The sequence below is a fragment of the Vigna unguiculata genome, chromosome 3 (assembly GCF_004118075.2).
Source record: "Vigna unguiculata cultivar IT97K-499-35 chromosome 3, ASM411807v1, whole genome shotgun sequence".
Taxonomy (NCBI): Eukaryota; Viridiplantae; Streptophyta; class Magnoliopsida; order Fabales; family Fabaceae; genus Vigna; species Vigna unguiculata.
Genome location: NC_040281.1, coordinates 17,972,504 through 17,987,064, shown reverse-complemented (window position 1 = coordinate 17,987,064; position 14,561 = coordinate 17,972,504). Strand labels below are relative to the sequence as shown.

The window sequence follows — 14,561 nt, the reverse complement described above, 5'->3', positions numbered from 1 at the left end:
AATTATATACAACAAGTCTTTTAACCAGTTAAAACTCATTTTAACATATTAAAAAAGACACACTAAGACTAATAAGACATCTAACATATGTCTTATAGCTTACTAACATGATATAATATGTAATCATTACATTTAACACATTTTTTCCAGATTTAATACAATAGAAACATAATCTTCAAGTGAATCTTCATCAATCTTCATCAATCACATGTGATCTTCATACACTTAACTTTATCAAATCTTTGCACCAAGCTTGCTTGTGCCAACACAAGGAACAAAGAATCACATGCATACTTATAGAAAAGTTGATCACCTTGAGGTGATAGGTTATACAGATTCATACATTTTCAACTGTATGGATACAAGAAAGTCTACATTTGGTTATGTGTATCTTTTAGCTGGAGAAGCGATTTCATGGGAAAGTGCAAAGTAGTGTGTCATTGTTGTATCCTCCATGGAAGTTAAATTTGTGGCATGCTTTGAGACCACAGTTCAGGCTAATTGGTTGCAGAACTTTATTTCAGGACTTGGAGTAGTCGACAATGTTTCCAAGCCGTTGAAAATTTGTTGTGATAATTTCACAACAGTCTTTTCTAAGACCGACATGTATTCCAAAGGTGTTAAACATATGGAGTTGAAATACTTTGTTGTTAAAGAAGAAGTTCATAAACGTAAAGTGTCAATAGAACATATTAGCACAAATCTTATGATTGTTGACCCTTTGACAAAAGGGTTACCACCCAAATTGTATGCTGGCCATGTAAAGAATATGAACATTATGTCTACTGGTGAATGTTAAATGTTGAATGTTAATGTTATTAATGCTTATGTGACACTCTAAGCTCTTTAATGTATAAGTTTATGAAAGTTGTATTTTCTTTTTATGTTTATGCATGCAAATTATGATGAAGAAAAAAAATTATGTTATGCAATTATTATTGAAGAATGACATTATGTTTGAACTCATTATGAACTCCTTATCCTAAAGTTATATTAAAGAGAAAAGGATGATATAATAGTACATGGAAGGGATCATGTCGAGTGAACGATGTGTGACCGTCATAACTCTTATTATTTTTGTATCTTTAATTGTGAATAATGATGAAGCCAATTTATGTAAGGTTCTTTAATGCACATTATGTTTATGTATTAAATCACATAATGTTATAATGTTAAAATTAATTGACGAATTAATTCTATTATGTGACTCATGTGAAATATTATGATGAGCCCAATTGTGATTTAATAAAATATAAGGACCTATTGGTTATTATGGAAAGCCGTAATAAAATAAAATAAAGCTCAACTCAACTTGATGGACGTTGGCTTATAAAAGGGTATTAGGATTTTGTCTTTGGTCATAAGGTTCTTTCACACTAAGTCATCGATAAAGAGAGTGTGAGAGAATAAAGAAAGGAAAATAGATAGATAGGAAAAAGGAGGTTGAAGAACAGAGATTAAAGAACGCATCGACCTTAGATCTCTCTTAGATCAAGGTTAGTATCATATCATGATTTATGTACGTGAATGTGTGAGAATCATGAATCTTAAAATCCTAGAATAGTTTTCTATAATAAATTATTATGGCACGAAAACTACAAGATAATTTACAAAGAGATGTTGAAGGAGGAAGACCATAAAGGATTGAAATAAGTTGAAATAGAAAGAATGAAAAATTGGTATGGTGTTGAATAAATCTAAAAATAAAAAGTCATCTAAGATATTTACAATATCAATTATTTTATTTCCATGGACAAATGTGAACATCAATTTAGTAAAATCACATTAATTTCATTTAAATAAAATGAAAACTAAATTACAAAAAGAAAATATCAAATTGAAAAAAAATTATATTGAACCGAAATTGTATATCTCGAATACAAATTAGTGTCGGGCCATTTCAGTATGTAGGAAGCTGAAATAGATGGGAATGCGGGTATGTGAAAGCGCCATTACCCTCATTCACCGTTGCAAAACCCTTGCTCATCTCCTCCAACTTCACTCTCTCTTCATCAAAACCTCCCTGGACCACCACCCTTTTTTCATCTCCCAACTCCTCTTATCAGCCTCCGCCATCTCCCTCCCTTTTGCCACCACATTCTTCCACTCCCTCCCCACCTTTCCACCCCTCTTCGCCTGGAACACCCTCATCAGAGCCTTCGCTTCCACACCCAACCAGCACAACTCCTTCTCCCTCTTCCGCCTCCTCCGAACATCTCCCCTTAACCCGGACTGCTTCACCTACCCTTTTCTCCTCAAAGCCTGCGCTCGCTCTTCCTGCCTTCCCCTCGGTGGGACCCTCCATTCTCTAACCTTCAAGACCGGATTCTGCTCCGATCGCTATGTGGGTAATGCGCTTTTAAACATGTATGCTGATTGCCATGCTGTAAGTTCAGCGCGCAAAGTGTTTGAAGAAATGACTGTTAAAGATGTTGTCACCTGGAGCTCCATGATTGCTGCTTACGTGGCCTGCAACTCCCCTTTGGATGCTTTTCGTGTCTTTCATCAGATGGGGCAGACGAATGAAAAGCCAAACTCTGTCACTTTGGTTAGCTTGCTTTCTGCTTGTACTAAAATGCTTGATGTCCGTGCTGGTGAGTCCATTCATTCCTACGTTATAATGAGTCAAATGGAAATGGATGTTGCATTGGGAACAGCTTTGTTTAACATGTATGCTAAGTGTGGAAAAATTGATGAGGCCGTTGTCGTTTTCAATTCAATGGATGGCAAGAATTTGCAGTCCTGCACTGTCATGATGTCGGTTCTTGCTGATCATGGCAGACATAAAGATGTTATCTCTTTGTTTAACCAAATGGAGGATATGGGGCTGCAACCTGATAGTTTGGTTTTTGCTGTGATTCTCTCGGCCTGCAGCCACGCTGGACTCGTTTGTGAGGGGAAAAGGTATTTTGATCGGATGGTGAGAATGTATGGCATAAAACCGAGTGTTGAACACTATGGATGCATGGTTGACTTGCTAGGAAGATCTGGCTTGATTCAAGAGGCATATGATATTATCAAGGGCATGCCTATGGAGCCGAATGGTGTTATATTGAGGAGTTTTCTGGCGGCTTGCAGGAATCACGGGTGGGTTCCTAGTTTGGATGTTGATCTTCTGTCTAAACTGGAGTCTGAGTTGGGGGCGAACTATGTGCTCACTGCAAATGTTTTTTCCACCTTTGCTTCCTGGAAGGATGCCAATAACATTAGGGTAGCCATGAAACAGAAAGGGTTGGAGAAAGTTCCTGGTTGTAGTTGGGTAGAGGTGTGAAGTAAAATTGATATTCAATATACCTTGAGCTTTGGGAAGGAGCTTCATTATAAGTTTTGGAACAGAGGGGTATGGCTTTTAGGATCATCTTTCTACGTTCTTCTTCTGTTCATTGAATTATGGATTGCTTCTGGTAAAGGGATAGCTGCATAAGGAAGCACTGACTGTTAACTGTTAATACTGACCAGAAATTGTAAATACAGATGAGTTAAACCCAATTTTCAACTCTTTGTATTGTTAAGACAGTGTGCTTTAGTCCTCGAGACTCGGATGTTATATACTTCAGGTCATTTCAATTCGATTAATAATATGTTTATTATAAGTATATTCTTAAAACAATCATGTTTTGATTATACAACTTAATAATTTTGTTATATATGTTAGAAGAGTGAAAATGAGTATTGATAAGTCCTACTTTTTTTAAAATTACAACTAAATATGTTTAATAATATTTTTTCCTTCCTAAATTTTTATATTAATTCTAGTATTAAATGTATTTATATAAAAGTTATACTGATTCGGATATTAATATTTGTTGTTTTTAAATAAATTATTCTTAGTGGTTCAAAATATGTACCACAACTTTTTTTTGCATTATATTTATATTCATAATAATTTATCTCAATATATGCATGATAAAATATGTCGTAAAATGCACTCGTATTTCTTTTCATCCTACGCTTTAACTATAATATTAAGGTTAGTTTTTTTTTTTTTTTTTTTTTTATGGATAAGTGGAGTTAATCCAATCTTATCTTAAATATTTTGAATTTTTTATTAGATTAAATTCACCATAATCCTATCAAAACTTTGTAGATGTCATCTATTACTCTAGTGAAACCATATATTTTAAAATAGTAAATGAGAAAAGTATAATATTTAAATAACACTCACATATCTAATGGATATTAGGACTAACATACATTTTGGTAATTACATTTTAAAAATTTAGATGTATTACAACATTTTTTATTGGCAGGTGGAACTATGTTGATTTTTTTTTTAAAATGAAATAAAAAGAATTTATACTCCCATTTATAGGAAAGATTTATAGGAAAGATAAGAGAATATTTTGTCAAAATGAGAGAAGAACAAAAGTGTAAACACATGTTATTTCAACGCAAACTTTCCATAGCAAATTTCACAATAAGATACATACTAAAGTTGATAGGAAATAGAAATAGGCAAATTTCAAAATGGAATGAAGATACATACTAAAGTTGATTGGAAATAGAAGTGTGTACTGTTTTTACCGAGTTTGGCTGAGTAGTCTTCGAGGTGGACTAACCGAATTGTTGACATGTGAAATGAACTCTCAATCACTGAGAGGGGAAATCCACCTACAAAGTTTGTTCAACGCTTTATGAGTAGTGATTATGAGAAAAAAATGATAATGAGAAAGTATGTCCTTCGTGTTATTAGACATGTATTTGTAGCCCTTTTAGGGCAATGAATATCAAGTATATATATATATATATATATATATATATATATATATATATATATATATATATATATATATATATATATATATATATATATATATATATATATATTAATAATACAATTCAAGGTAGTACAAAATGCAACTTTTTAAATGATCCACAAAAATCAAAACACAAAAAATTAACTCAAAAGAGCATTTTCTAACATTCTATTTGTTTGACAAGTGGCAAAGCCTCGCGATGACACGTGTCTCTTAATTTCTAAACCCTAATTCCTTCACACTCCATTCTTCTCTCACTCTCTGCCGTCAACACTCTTCTCTCACTCTCTGCCGCTAACAACTCTTTTCTCACTCTCTGCCGTCACCCTACTTTCTTTCACTCTCATCACACTCAATTTCTTTCACTCTCTTCACACTCAACTCTTCTCAACCACACCATATTCATCTTCGATCATGTTTTTACATTCTGATTTCACATTTTTTAGGTTTTTTCCGATCATTTTTTGGTTTTGCCTTCACCGTTTACTCTTTATGTTTTTTCTATCATCTCCGATCATGTTTTCATTTTGTTTTTATGGTTTTTTAGGTTTTTTCCGATAAGTTTTTGGTTTTACCTTCACCGTTTACTCTTTATGTTTTTTCTATCATCTCCGATCATGTTTTCGTTTTGTTTTTATGGTTTTTTTAGGTTTTTTCCGATCAGTTTTTGGTTTTCCATCATATTCGACCACTACTTCTTAATTTTTTGTTATTTTATGTTTCCATGCTAATTTCTTTGTTTTTACAGGCTAATTTCACATTTTTTAGGGTTTCTCCTATCAGGTTTTGGTTTTGCCTTCACCGTTTACTGTTGATGTTTTTACTATCATCTCTGATCAGGTTTTGGTTTTGGTTTTTATGGTTTATTTGTATATTTTTCTGTTTTCCATCATATTCGACCACTACTTAATTTTTTGTTGTTTTATGTTTTCATGCTAATTTCTTTGTTTTTACAGGCTGATTTCACATTTTTTAGGGTTTCTCCGATCAAGTTTTGGTTTTGCCTTCACCGTTTACCCTTAATGTTTTTCCTATCATCTCCGATCAGGTTTTGGTTTTGGTTTTGGTTTTTATGGTTTATTTGTATATTTTTCTGTTTTCCATCATATTCGACCACTACATTAGAATTTCTATGTTTTTACTATATGATTTCACAAATTTTATGGTTTATTTCTAGCTTTTTCTGTTTTCCATCATATTCGACCACTACTTTGTTTTATTTGTTTTTACAGGATTATTTAACATTTTTAGTGATTACCTATTTTGTAGGTTTTGAAGATTGATATACAGGATGTCTCAAAATGACAGTCATGAGTTTAGTCTGAAGTTGGAATTCATTGAGTTCTGTTAAAGTTCATTTAGTTGAAGTTGGAACAGTGATTATTCTTTTTAATTTTGATATGCATTGACATTATTTTCATCTCAATTTATTCTGTTCATCTTTTATTGTCAGTGGTTGTTGATTTCTTGGTTTGTTGTTGTATTGTATCAGATGTAACAGTATTAATACATAATTAGTTTATAAGTGTATGTTTGATTTTTGTTTTTTCATTTTTTTATAAGGACTAGCTCAGTTTTCTTCATTGCAACCCAAGGTGGATCTGTTTTCTCAAGCAATGTTGAAATTCAATGCAGAGGAAGTAATGCTTTTTATGCAAAAGATATCATTTTAGTTTTGATAACTAATAATGTAGAAGTTTTGAAACCAATATTAAATATCATTTTAATTTTGTTAAAACAAATTAGATATCTCTTAATTATTTTATTCAACCTTATAATTTATTTGTAACCTTATGATGGATTTTTTTTATGTAGGTTTACCCATATTTTATGTTGGAGTCCTCAGTTAATTAACATCAAGTCTTTTCTTTCCTTTATCTTTGATGCAGCTACATGACTGCATCAAGTTACTTCTTTCCTTTTTCAGCTTTCTGATCTCTTCATAGTTTTGTTTTTCTTCTCTCCTTTTTCTTCTTTGTTGTCTTCATATTTCCTTTTCTTGAAACCTTCAAACATTATCTTTATTTCCTTTTAAATGTCCTGCAACTTTTATTTTTCTTTTGCTCTCTGCCATATTTTCCTTTTATTCCCCAACATTGAGCCGTGTGAAAAAGAGCTTTTGCTTTTTTCTTTGGTCTTGATATGTTTGACCAGTTGCTTTTCCCACATTTTACTCACTTTGGGAAACCAAAACCAGAGTATGCGTATGGTTTTGGTTTGAATGAACCATGGTAGGCATTTCATAAAAGTTGTTTTTCTTTCTTCTGTCCTCTTCATATGTTTGACAGTTGCTTATCAGGATTTTTACTGAATTTGTGTAACCAAAACCACAACATGCGTACGGTTTTAGTTTTGATGTATTATCTCTACAAATACATCAGACTATTCTTATGTTTTTATGTTCTCTACAAATACATCTATCCATAACTTCCTTTCTTCACTATTGTCTAATTTTTCGTTTTCTTTACACCATGTCTGCTTTGCAAAAACAAACTCAGTCATTACAAGAACTGAACCCGGAGAAGGAAAGTTGAAATATTGTTGCAAGAGTGGTAAGGTTATGGTTTGTAGAAGATTACACAAAAGGAAAATCTTCATTTTCCATGGAGATTGTTATTCAAGACAAAGAGGTACTACACCATACTATAAACGTCCGTCATTTGTTTACTTTTCTTTATTTTTTTAGTTTCCATGTTATATTATAATGTGATATATGAAACTGTTTGTGCAGGGTGTCGTAATCCATGCGTCTGTTAGACGCACACTGATATACAAATTTCAATATGAAATCAAAGAGGATAAGGTTCACTCCATTTAGTCTTTTAGTGTTTCATGTAATGGTGGTTCTTATAGAACTACAAATCACGCCTATAAGATCAACTTCCAATTTGGAACCAAGGTCAATTTGGTAGAATCTACCTTAGTTCCCAAAATTAGTACCGCATACACCCCTTTTTCAACCATCAAAGCACTTGGTTTTGACACAGATTACTTACTTAGTAAGTATATTAATTTTTTTTCTTCTTTGCGTTTAAATTTTTATTCATGTTTTATTTTTTTTTAGATGTCATTGGAATGTTTACTAGTGTTGGAACAAAGAGAGAGTTAGAGAAAGGTGGTAAGAAGACCAAGATGAATGTCATCCTTATTGAATCTGATGGGTAAGAGTATTGTTCTTCTTTTATTTGATGTTTAAAATTAGTCTTATCTGACCAAATTTTACATCATGCAATGGTTATCGACTGGAGTGTACAATACTCTTACTACTTTATTTGGTCAATATGTTGATATGTTAAATGCATTTCTTGCCTCTGGAGAGGATCAATATGTTGTCGTTGCTTTACATTATTGCAAAGTCAAGATCTTCCAAGGTAACTAACTTTTTGACATTTTGTACACCTGTAGTAATTTTTTAAAAAGTGTTTGACATCTTTATATATTTTATAGATAAAGTTTCTATTCAAAACTATATGAATTGTATGAGGATAATTTTTAACTGTGATGGTGAAGATGCTACGAAGTTGAAAAAAATGTAAGTACATTTTGCATTTTTTTATTTTCGTTTATTATTTTCGTTTAATTTGCTTGTTTCTTTTTTTGTTGGATGTGGGATAGTATTGAATCTCCTTCTCAACCTCTTACCCAACTTGGTCAGTCTTCAAAAGTTAGCTTAGAAGAAGATTTCATTAAGCTGCATCCTAGATGCTCAATTGAAGGTCTCAAAGATTTTAAACAGGTTGAATTCTTTTCCTCTCTCTTTCATTTAAATTGTTTAGTTTGAATACTGTGCTTTATATTGTTACATTATTTATGTTCCAAGAAAGTACTTTTGTAGTGAAGGCTCTCTTTTATTTAAATTGTTTAGTTTGAATACTGTGCTTTATATTGTTGCATTATTTATGTTCCAAGAAAGTACTTTTGTAGTGAAGGCTACTATCAAACATGTTCTAGATCATGATGATTGGTGGTACACATCATGTATTTGCAACAAAGCTGTGTATCCTGATTCCAAAATGTTTTTTTGTGAAAAATGTAACAAACATGTCATTAAGGTTACACCTAGGTAATATTATTAATCTTCATAATTCTTATTTTTCTAATTTTACTAATTTGACTAATAGACAAATTTGAATAAATGAATAATGTTCTATTTTTTTTTGTTAGGTTTAAACTTAGACTTCATGTAATTGATGCTACTGATTCTACAACTTTTGTTGTATTTGATCGTGATGCAAGTGCAATGTTAAAGAAATCATGCTCTGATATTATTGACTTACAAGACAAGATTGAGTATCCTATATAGTCAAAGAAATCATGCTCCGATTATTACATACACAAATTATTTTTGATTAAGTTAAATAATTTGCATTTCTACTTCTTTTTATAGAACACTGCTGCTGGTAACTTGTCTAAAGAGTTTGAAGTCCTCATTGATAAGACCTATCTGTTCAAAGTTGAGTGCAAGAATGATTATAATAGCAAATTTGAGCAATCATTCAGAGTTAAAAAAGTCTGCATGGATGAAGAAATCATTGAAAGCTTCAGTGGTGTTGAAGTTAAGTTTTTGGTAAGATCTGATTTATTTCTGTTTAGGTCTTTTCATATATATAATTTTAATTTTACTCTTTTTTTACTTTAATATATTTGTTAGGATGTATACTCTGGAAATGAAGAAGAAAGTAAACTTAAGCAGATTACAAATGAGATGCATCTGATACCATTGCAGAGGTATGTTAATATTACAACTATACTTCTTTTTCTAAAGTTTTTATATGCTAACTTTTTCAAGTTTATTTTTAGGATTTGCTGATCAAATTCACTGAAGAATCAAATGATGTTGAGGCTCTAAGTGATCATTTGAACATTATAGGATCAAGCCCTGTTTCTACAGAGGAGGCGTTGGTCAATAAACCAGTAATTGATGTTGAAAATGATGAGTAAAAAAAAATAATTTATTATCAATAATAAAAAAAATCTCGTGCATGGGTCAAACAAACTAGTATATATATATATATATATATATATATATATATATATTAACAAATTTTGTTTCAATTTGTGAATTTATGAGTCTCTTCTTTGTTTCAATTAACTCTTTTTGGAGGTCCTATTTCTTTCCAACTTTATTGTTTTGTGTCTTTTCAAATTCCTTGAAGTTTTTTCTAGAGTTATCTTTGACCTCTTGAGTCAAGATTTAGATTTCACAACATTTTTCACTATAATTGACACTCTTTGCTTAAACTACTAGAGTTTTTTGCCAAGTGCTAAAGGGGATTTAAGTGGATAAAGACAAGAGAGTACTTTCAAAAAAGAGCCTATAAGTGTGATACCTAAGTGAACTTTTGAGTGAAAGACGAGTGATTTGAGTGTAAACACTTAGTGAGTGGAGAGGTCCATTTTAAATCTTTTGCATATATTACTTGTGCTAACCATTTACTTTGTTTTGTGTTAATTGTTGTTTTTATAACTCTTGTTGTAAGATATAGCAATATTGAGCAATTTAACATGTTATAATAGAGACATTATTCTAGAAATTGTTTTACATATTGGTTTACCTCACCTACTCCTCACAAAACTCCATTGGTTAGAGAACATGAAAGTGCTAGAAGAGTGACCCTAGTGTTGCAAATTTGCAAAATACAAGGAAAACATTGCAGCTCTTGGAGACCTCATAAAAGGAGAAAAGAGCATGGACTACAAGAGACACCTCATATCAGTTTGGCCTTGGTGAGGGATGTCAATGCCTTCGCCTCCACCCCAACCTCTTCAGCAGATTTATTCTCACATTCTACCCCAACCTCTAGATCACCTCCAATTCCATAATCCTCTCTAACCTCTGCAGCACCCGCAATCCCAACCTCCACATCAACCTCTAGAGCAGCTCCAATTCCAGAATCCTCTCCAACCTCTGCAGCATCTGCAATCCCAACCTCCACATCAACCTCTGGAGCAGCTCCAATTCTAGCATCCTTTCCAACCTCTACACCAGCTGCAATCCCACCACCTTCCACACTAACTTCTGCATCAGCTGCAACCTCATTACCACAATATTCCAACAAATGAACTATTTGAGGTTCAGACACCATGTGTACAACATAAAGATGCACTTGGCCATTCAGTATGCCAATATTCACCATATGGCTTGCACCTTTGTCATCACTTAGCAATTCCAACCTTCCTTCCAACACGGAACCTCCACCCACTGAACACCACCTCTCCTTGACATTTATATATCCCATTTCCTTCAGAACTGATAATATTTCAAAGTAGCTCCACCTGTCTGGGTCACATGCCAGAATATTGGTCTCACCCATGTATTTCAGTGACCCATCATTGATAAACTTCCCTGTGAACTATGAAAATGCCTAAACAATAATACCAAATTTACAATCAATACCACCTACACACCGAAAACATTTTAAAATGGGGGACCACAACTAAAACACCGTCACTTTCACACAAACGGTGGACCACCACTAACATCAAATTCATTAAACAAATACAGACTGAACCACATTACAAAAAAGGGCACATTGAAACTATTAACGCATATAAAACCACAACCCTAAACAATACCATCAGAGCAATTAAAAAAAATGCATACGAATCAAAAAACCCTAAAAGCATCACATGAACACAATCAAGCACAAAGGTGGCTAAGCTTCAACAAACGCACCTTTGATCCAAAATGCACTACTCTACAATGTCATTCACACCTTCAGATAACGATTTCAGCTTCGGATTGAAGAAAACCCCCAAATCGCCTTTGTCTCTGCCAGCTTCTCACTCCGCTTTCTCCTTTGCTCGAGTAACGACCTTAATTCGAAATACCCCCTTTCAAAATTATTAACACAATTTCATTAATTTTAATAATTTCAATTTTTTATTTGCAATTCCACGTCACAAATTATTTAAATACCACGTGTCAAAAAAATGCGTCAATGGACTACCTTAATAAGTCAACGTTAATGATTTTAACGGCATCAATGAAAATAGACCTGATTGATGTACTTAAACTTATTTGGAGACTAAATTGACACTTTTTTTTTGCGAGATATCAATTTGACACACTTTACCCAAAGTGGATACCGTATAAGTAATTAAACCTTTTATTTAAGAATCTCTTTGTGTGTTTTTTACTTCAAAATGGAGAATTTTTAATTGAAAACATTTTACAATTTTATTATTATTAAATTATTTTCATAATGTACAATTATTTAAAAATGTTTTCATAAGATAAAAGTAATGTACGATAAAAAATAAATTAAAAAAAGTAACCATATGTGTTTTTCTTCTTTTTTAAACTTATCCAAAAGCTCCTTCCTTATTTATGAATCATGACTAAGCAAAAAAAAAAGTACAAATTATTTTATATCATCTCAAACAATAATGGGTAAATGCACCACATTAACTACAATAATAATATTCACAACCTCATGCTGTCACATGTCCTATTTGGTAAGTTTCAAGTAATAACTTCTCACCTAATTACTTAATATTTTTGAATTATATATACTTTGGAAACTTAACTATATTGCACAAAACCATTTATATTATCGATTTTCATTTCAAACGTTTATTTATATTTATTAATTGTTATATGAATATAATATTTTATTTTTAAAAGAGTAGGAGAGGTGGTTGTATAAAATTAAGTATTAAATGATCATCTGCATACTTTCAGAGAAAAAGAGAAAACGAAGCCATATTAATTACTGATTTTTATGAATTTCCCAAATATAATACAGAATGATAATGATAGACATATACATTTTGATGGATACAATATTAATAAAATAGGAGATCTAATTTATATAACATTAATTTACTTTTAACCTAAAATTTTCAAAAATGAATTTATATATATCTTTTATAAAGTTTTAAAAGCTGGATTTATATATTTTTTATCTATAAAGTGCTCAACTTTAATTATAATCTTTATCTTTATGATCTTTATAATGTAAAACTTACCCTTATATTTAGATTTAGATTTTCGATAATTTGTCTTAAAAAAAAAGTGAATCATTTCTACATTAATATCTTTTATTGAATAGAAACTTTCCTAATTCAATAATAACCTCTAATTATATCACTATTTTTTAGCACAAAAACAAAATACACTTCTTGAAATTCTTGAAAAACTTTTAATATAAAAATAATAATTAAATTACTCTTTTAATTTTTATTTTTGTTAAAAATTATAAAATTAGTTTTTTTATCTTTTTATCTCAATTTAATCATGATTTTTATAAAAAATATTGTTATTAATTTAGTCATCGTTATTAATTTTTCACAATATTAAGTTAAAAAAATCACAAATTAACATTTGATATTTTAATACCATTTATAAAAAGCTATAAACAAAACCAAATTTAATATTTTAAAAAAATCAAAATCAAATTAAAAAAAAATAAAAAACTGAAAGAACAATGTGGCATTTCTTAACAAAACCAATTAATTTGCACAAAGATATCTATCTTTCTTATGTATTCATATGCAATTTGAAAAATAATATTTTAATCCATTTTTTTATCCACTTTTAATTTATCACTTTCTTATTATCCTTTGATCATCTATTTTAATTTTTTATAATGATGTAATATGATAATCTAAAGATAATAAAAATAATGAATTAAAAATAGGTAAAAAAAATAAGTTAAAATGTCATTATTTTTGCGATTTGTAGGTACCGTTAGATTCCCCCATACATATTGAAAATGTAGTGAAAATGTAGGGCAGTAAATCCAAAAAGACAGCTGGCACAGTGCAGCATCTCAGAAGAGAACAACACAAATAAGTGTTGAGTGAGTCCTTTGGTCCTTTACAGTGGAATGGGTTGTTCAGCGAGCAAATCAGGGTCAGGGTTGAGCTTCTCAGAGACATGGGTGGTGATGGCGGGAACAGCTGTGATTTGTGGGTTTGTGGGATACATAGTGTATGATGCAATTATGGCGACTGCATCAGAGTTGGTGCAACGTTTGGTGGTGATTTCTCCACTCTTGTTGATCATCATTGTTCACTGCCTCTCCACAGGGACCCAGATAAGCTTCCCCATGCCGGGATCTGAGCCCACCGCCATCCACAGAGCTGGTGGTTCTCCCTGGGGTGTTGCCTTTCTTCTGCTGTTACTTTTCTTTCTCATCTCCTTCCAACCTTCCCTTCATCAACTTATCTCTTAGCCTCTGTGCTTCTAATTTTACTTCAATGCTGTACTTTCGCTTCTGAAAGTTTCCATCTTTCATGAAAATAAATGTTATGGCATGTCTGGTGTTCGAATGCTGCTTCTAATTTTAGTCTTTACGGGTAGTTTAGCTTCCAGCAAGTATCTTGCAAGGGACCTCTTTGGTAAGTGAAGCTGTGAGATGATAGTTCTTTTCGAGGGAGGCATAATAAATGAAACAAGACTTCAATAATTCTTCTCATCTTTAACTAAAAATTAGATTTTTAATTTTCATTTTATAAATTAGTCCGTAGATTTTTAGTACATTTTTCAGGTTCATGGATATATATTTAATTTAATTTTAATTTTAATGTTATAAATTTTAATTTTAATTTCATTTTATATATTAGTATGTAGATTTTTAATACATTTTTCAAGTTCATACACATATATTTTGAGCGTGTAAATAAATATTAATGAATGCTGTCACGATAAATTAAACAATAAAAAGCAGATTTTAAAAGTCTCTAATATATTTTAAATAATGAAGTTTAAAGATGTGTTATTTTGGAAGGAATAATTTAAAAAAAAAAAATGATTTGGATGAATTTGAGGATGAAATTTATGTTGTTCTTTACAAGAGA

The 14,561-nt window shown here is 31.3% G+C and overlaps 2 protein-coding genes across 2 annotated transcripts; both read left to right on the top strand.

The window, feature by feature from the left end:
- The first annotated feature begins 2,365 nt into the window (after window positions 1-2,365).
- Window positions 2,366-3,271, top strand: LOC114175102 (pentatricopeptide repeat-containing protein At5g66520-like). Its single transcript, XM_028059862.1, has one exon. It carries the CDS (start codon window positions 2,366-2,368, stop codon window positions 3,269-3,271), a length of 906 nt encoding a protein of 301 aa, XP_027915663.1.
- Window positions 3,272-13,486: 10,215 nt separating this feature from the next.
- LOC114179653 lies at window positions 13,487-14,033 on the top strand. The gene has a single exon (XM_028066064.1). The coding sequence runs from the start codon at window positions 13,589-13,591 to the stop codon at window positions 13,934-13,936; it is 348 nt and encodes a 115-aa protein (XP_027921865.1). The 5' UTR covers window positions 13,487-13,588; the 3' UTR covers window positions 13,937-14,033.
- The last annotated feature ends 528 nt before the right edge of the window (window positions 14,034-14,561 follow it).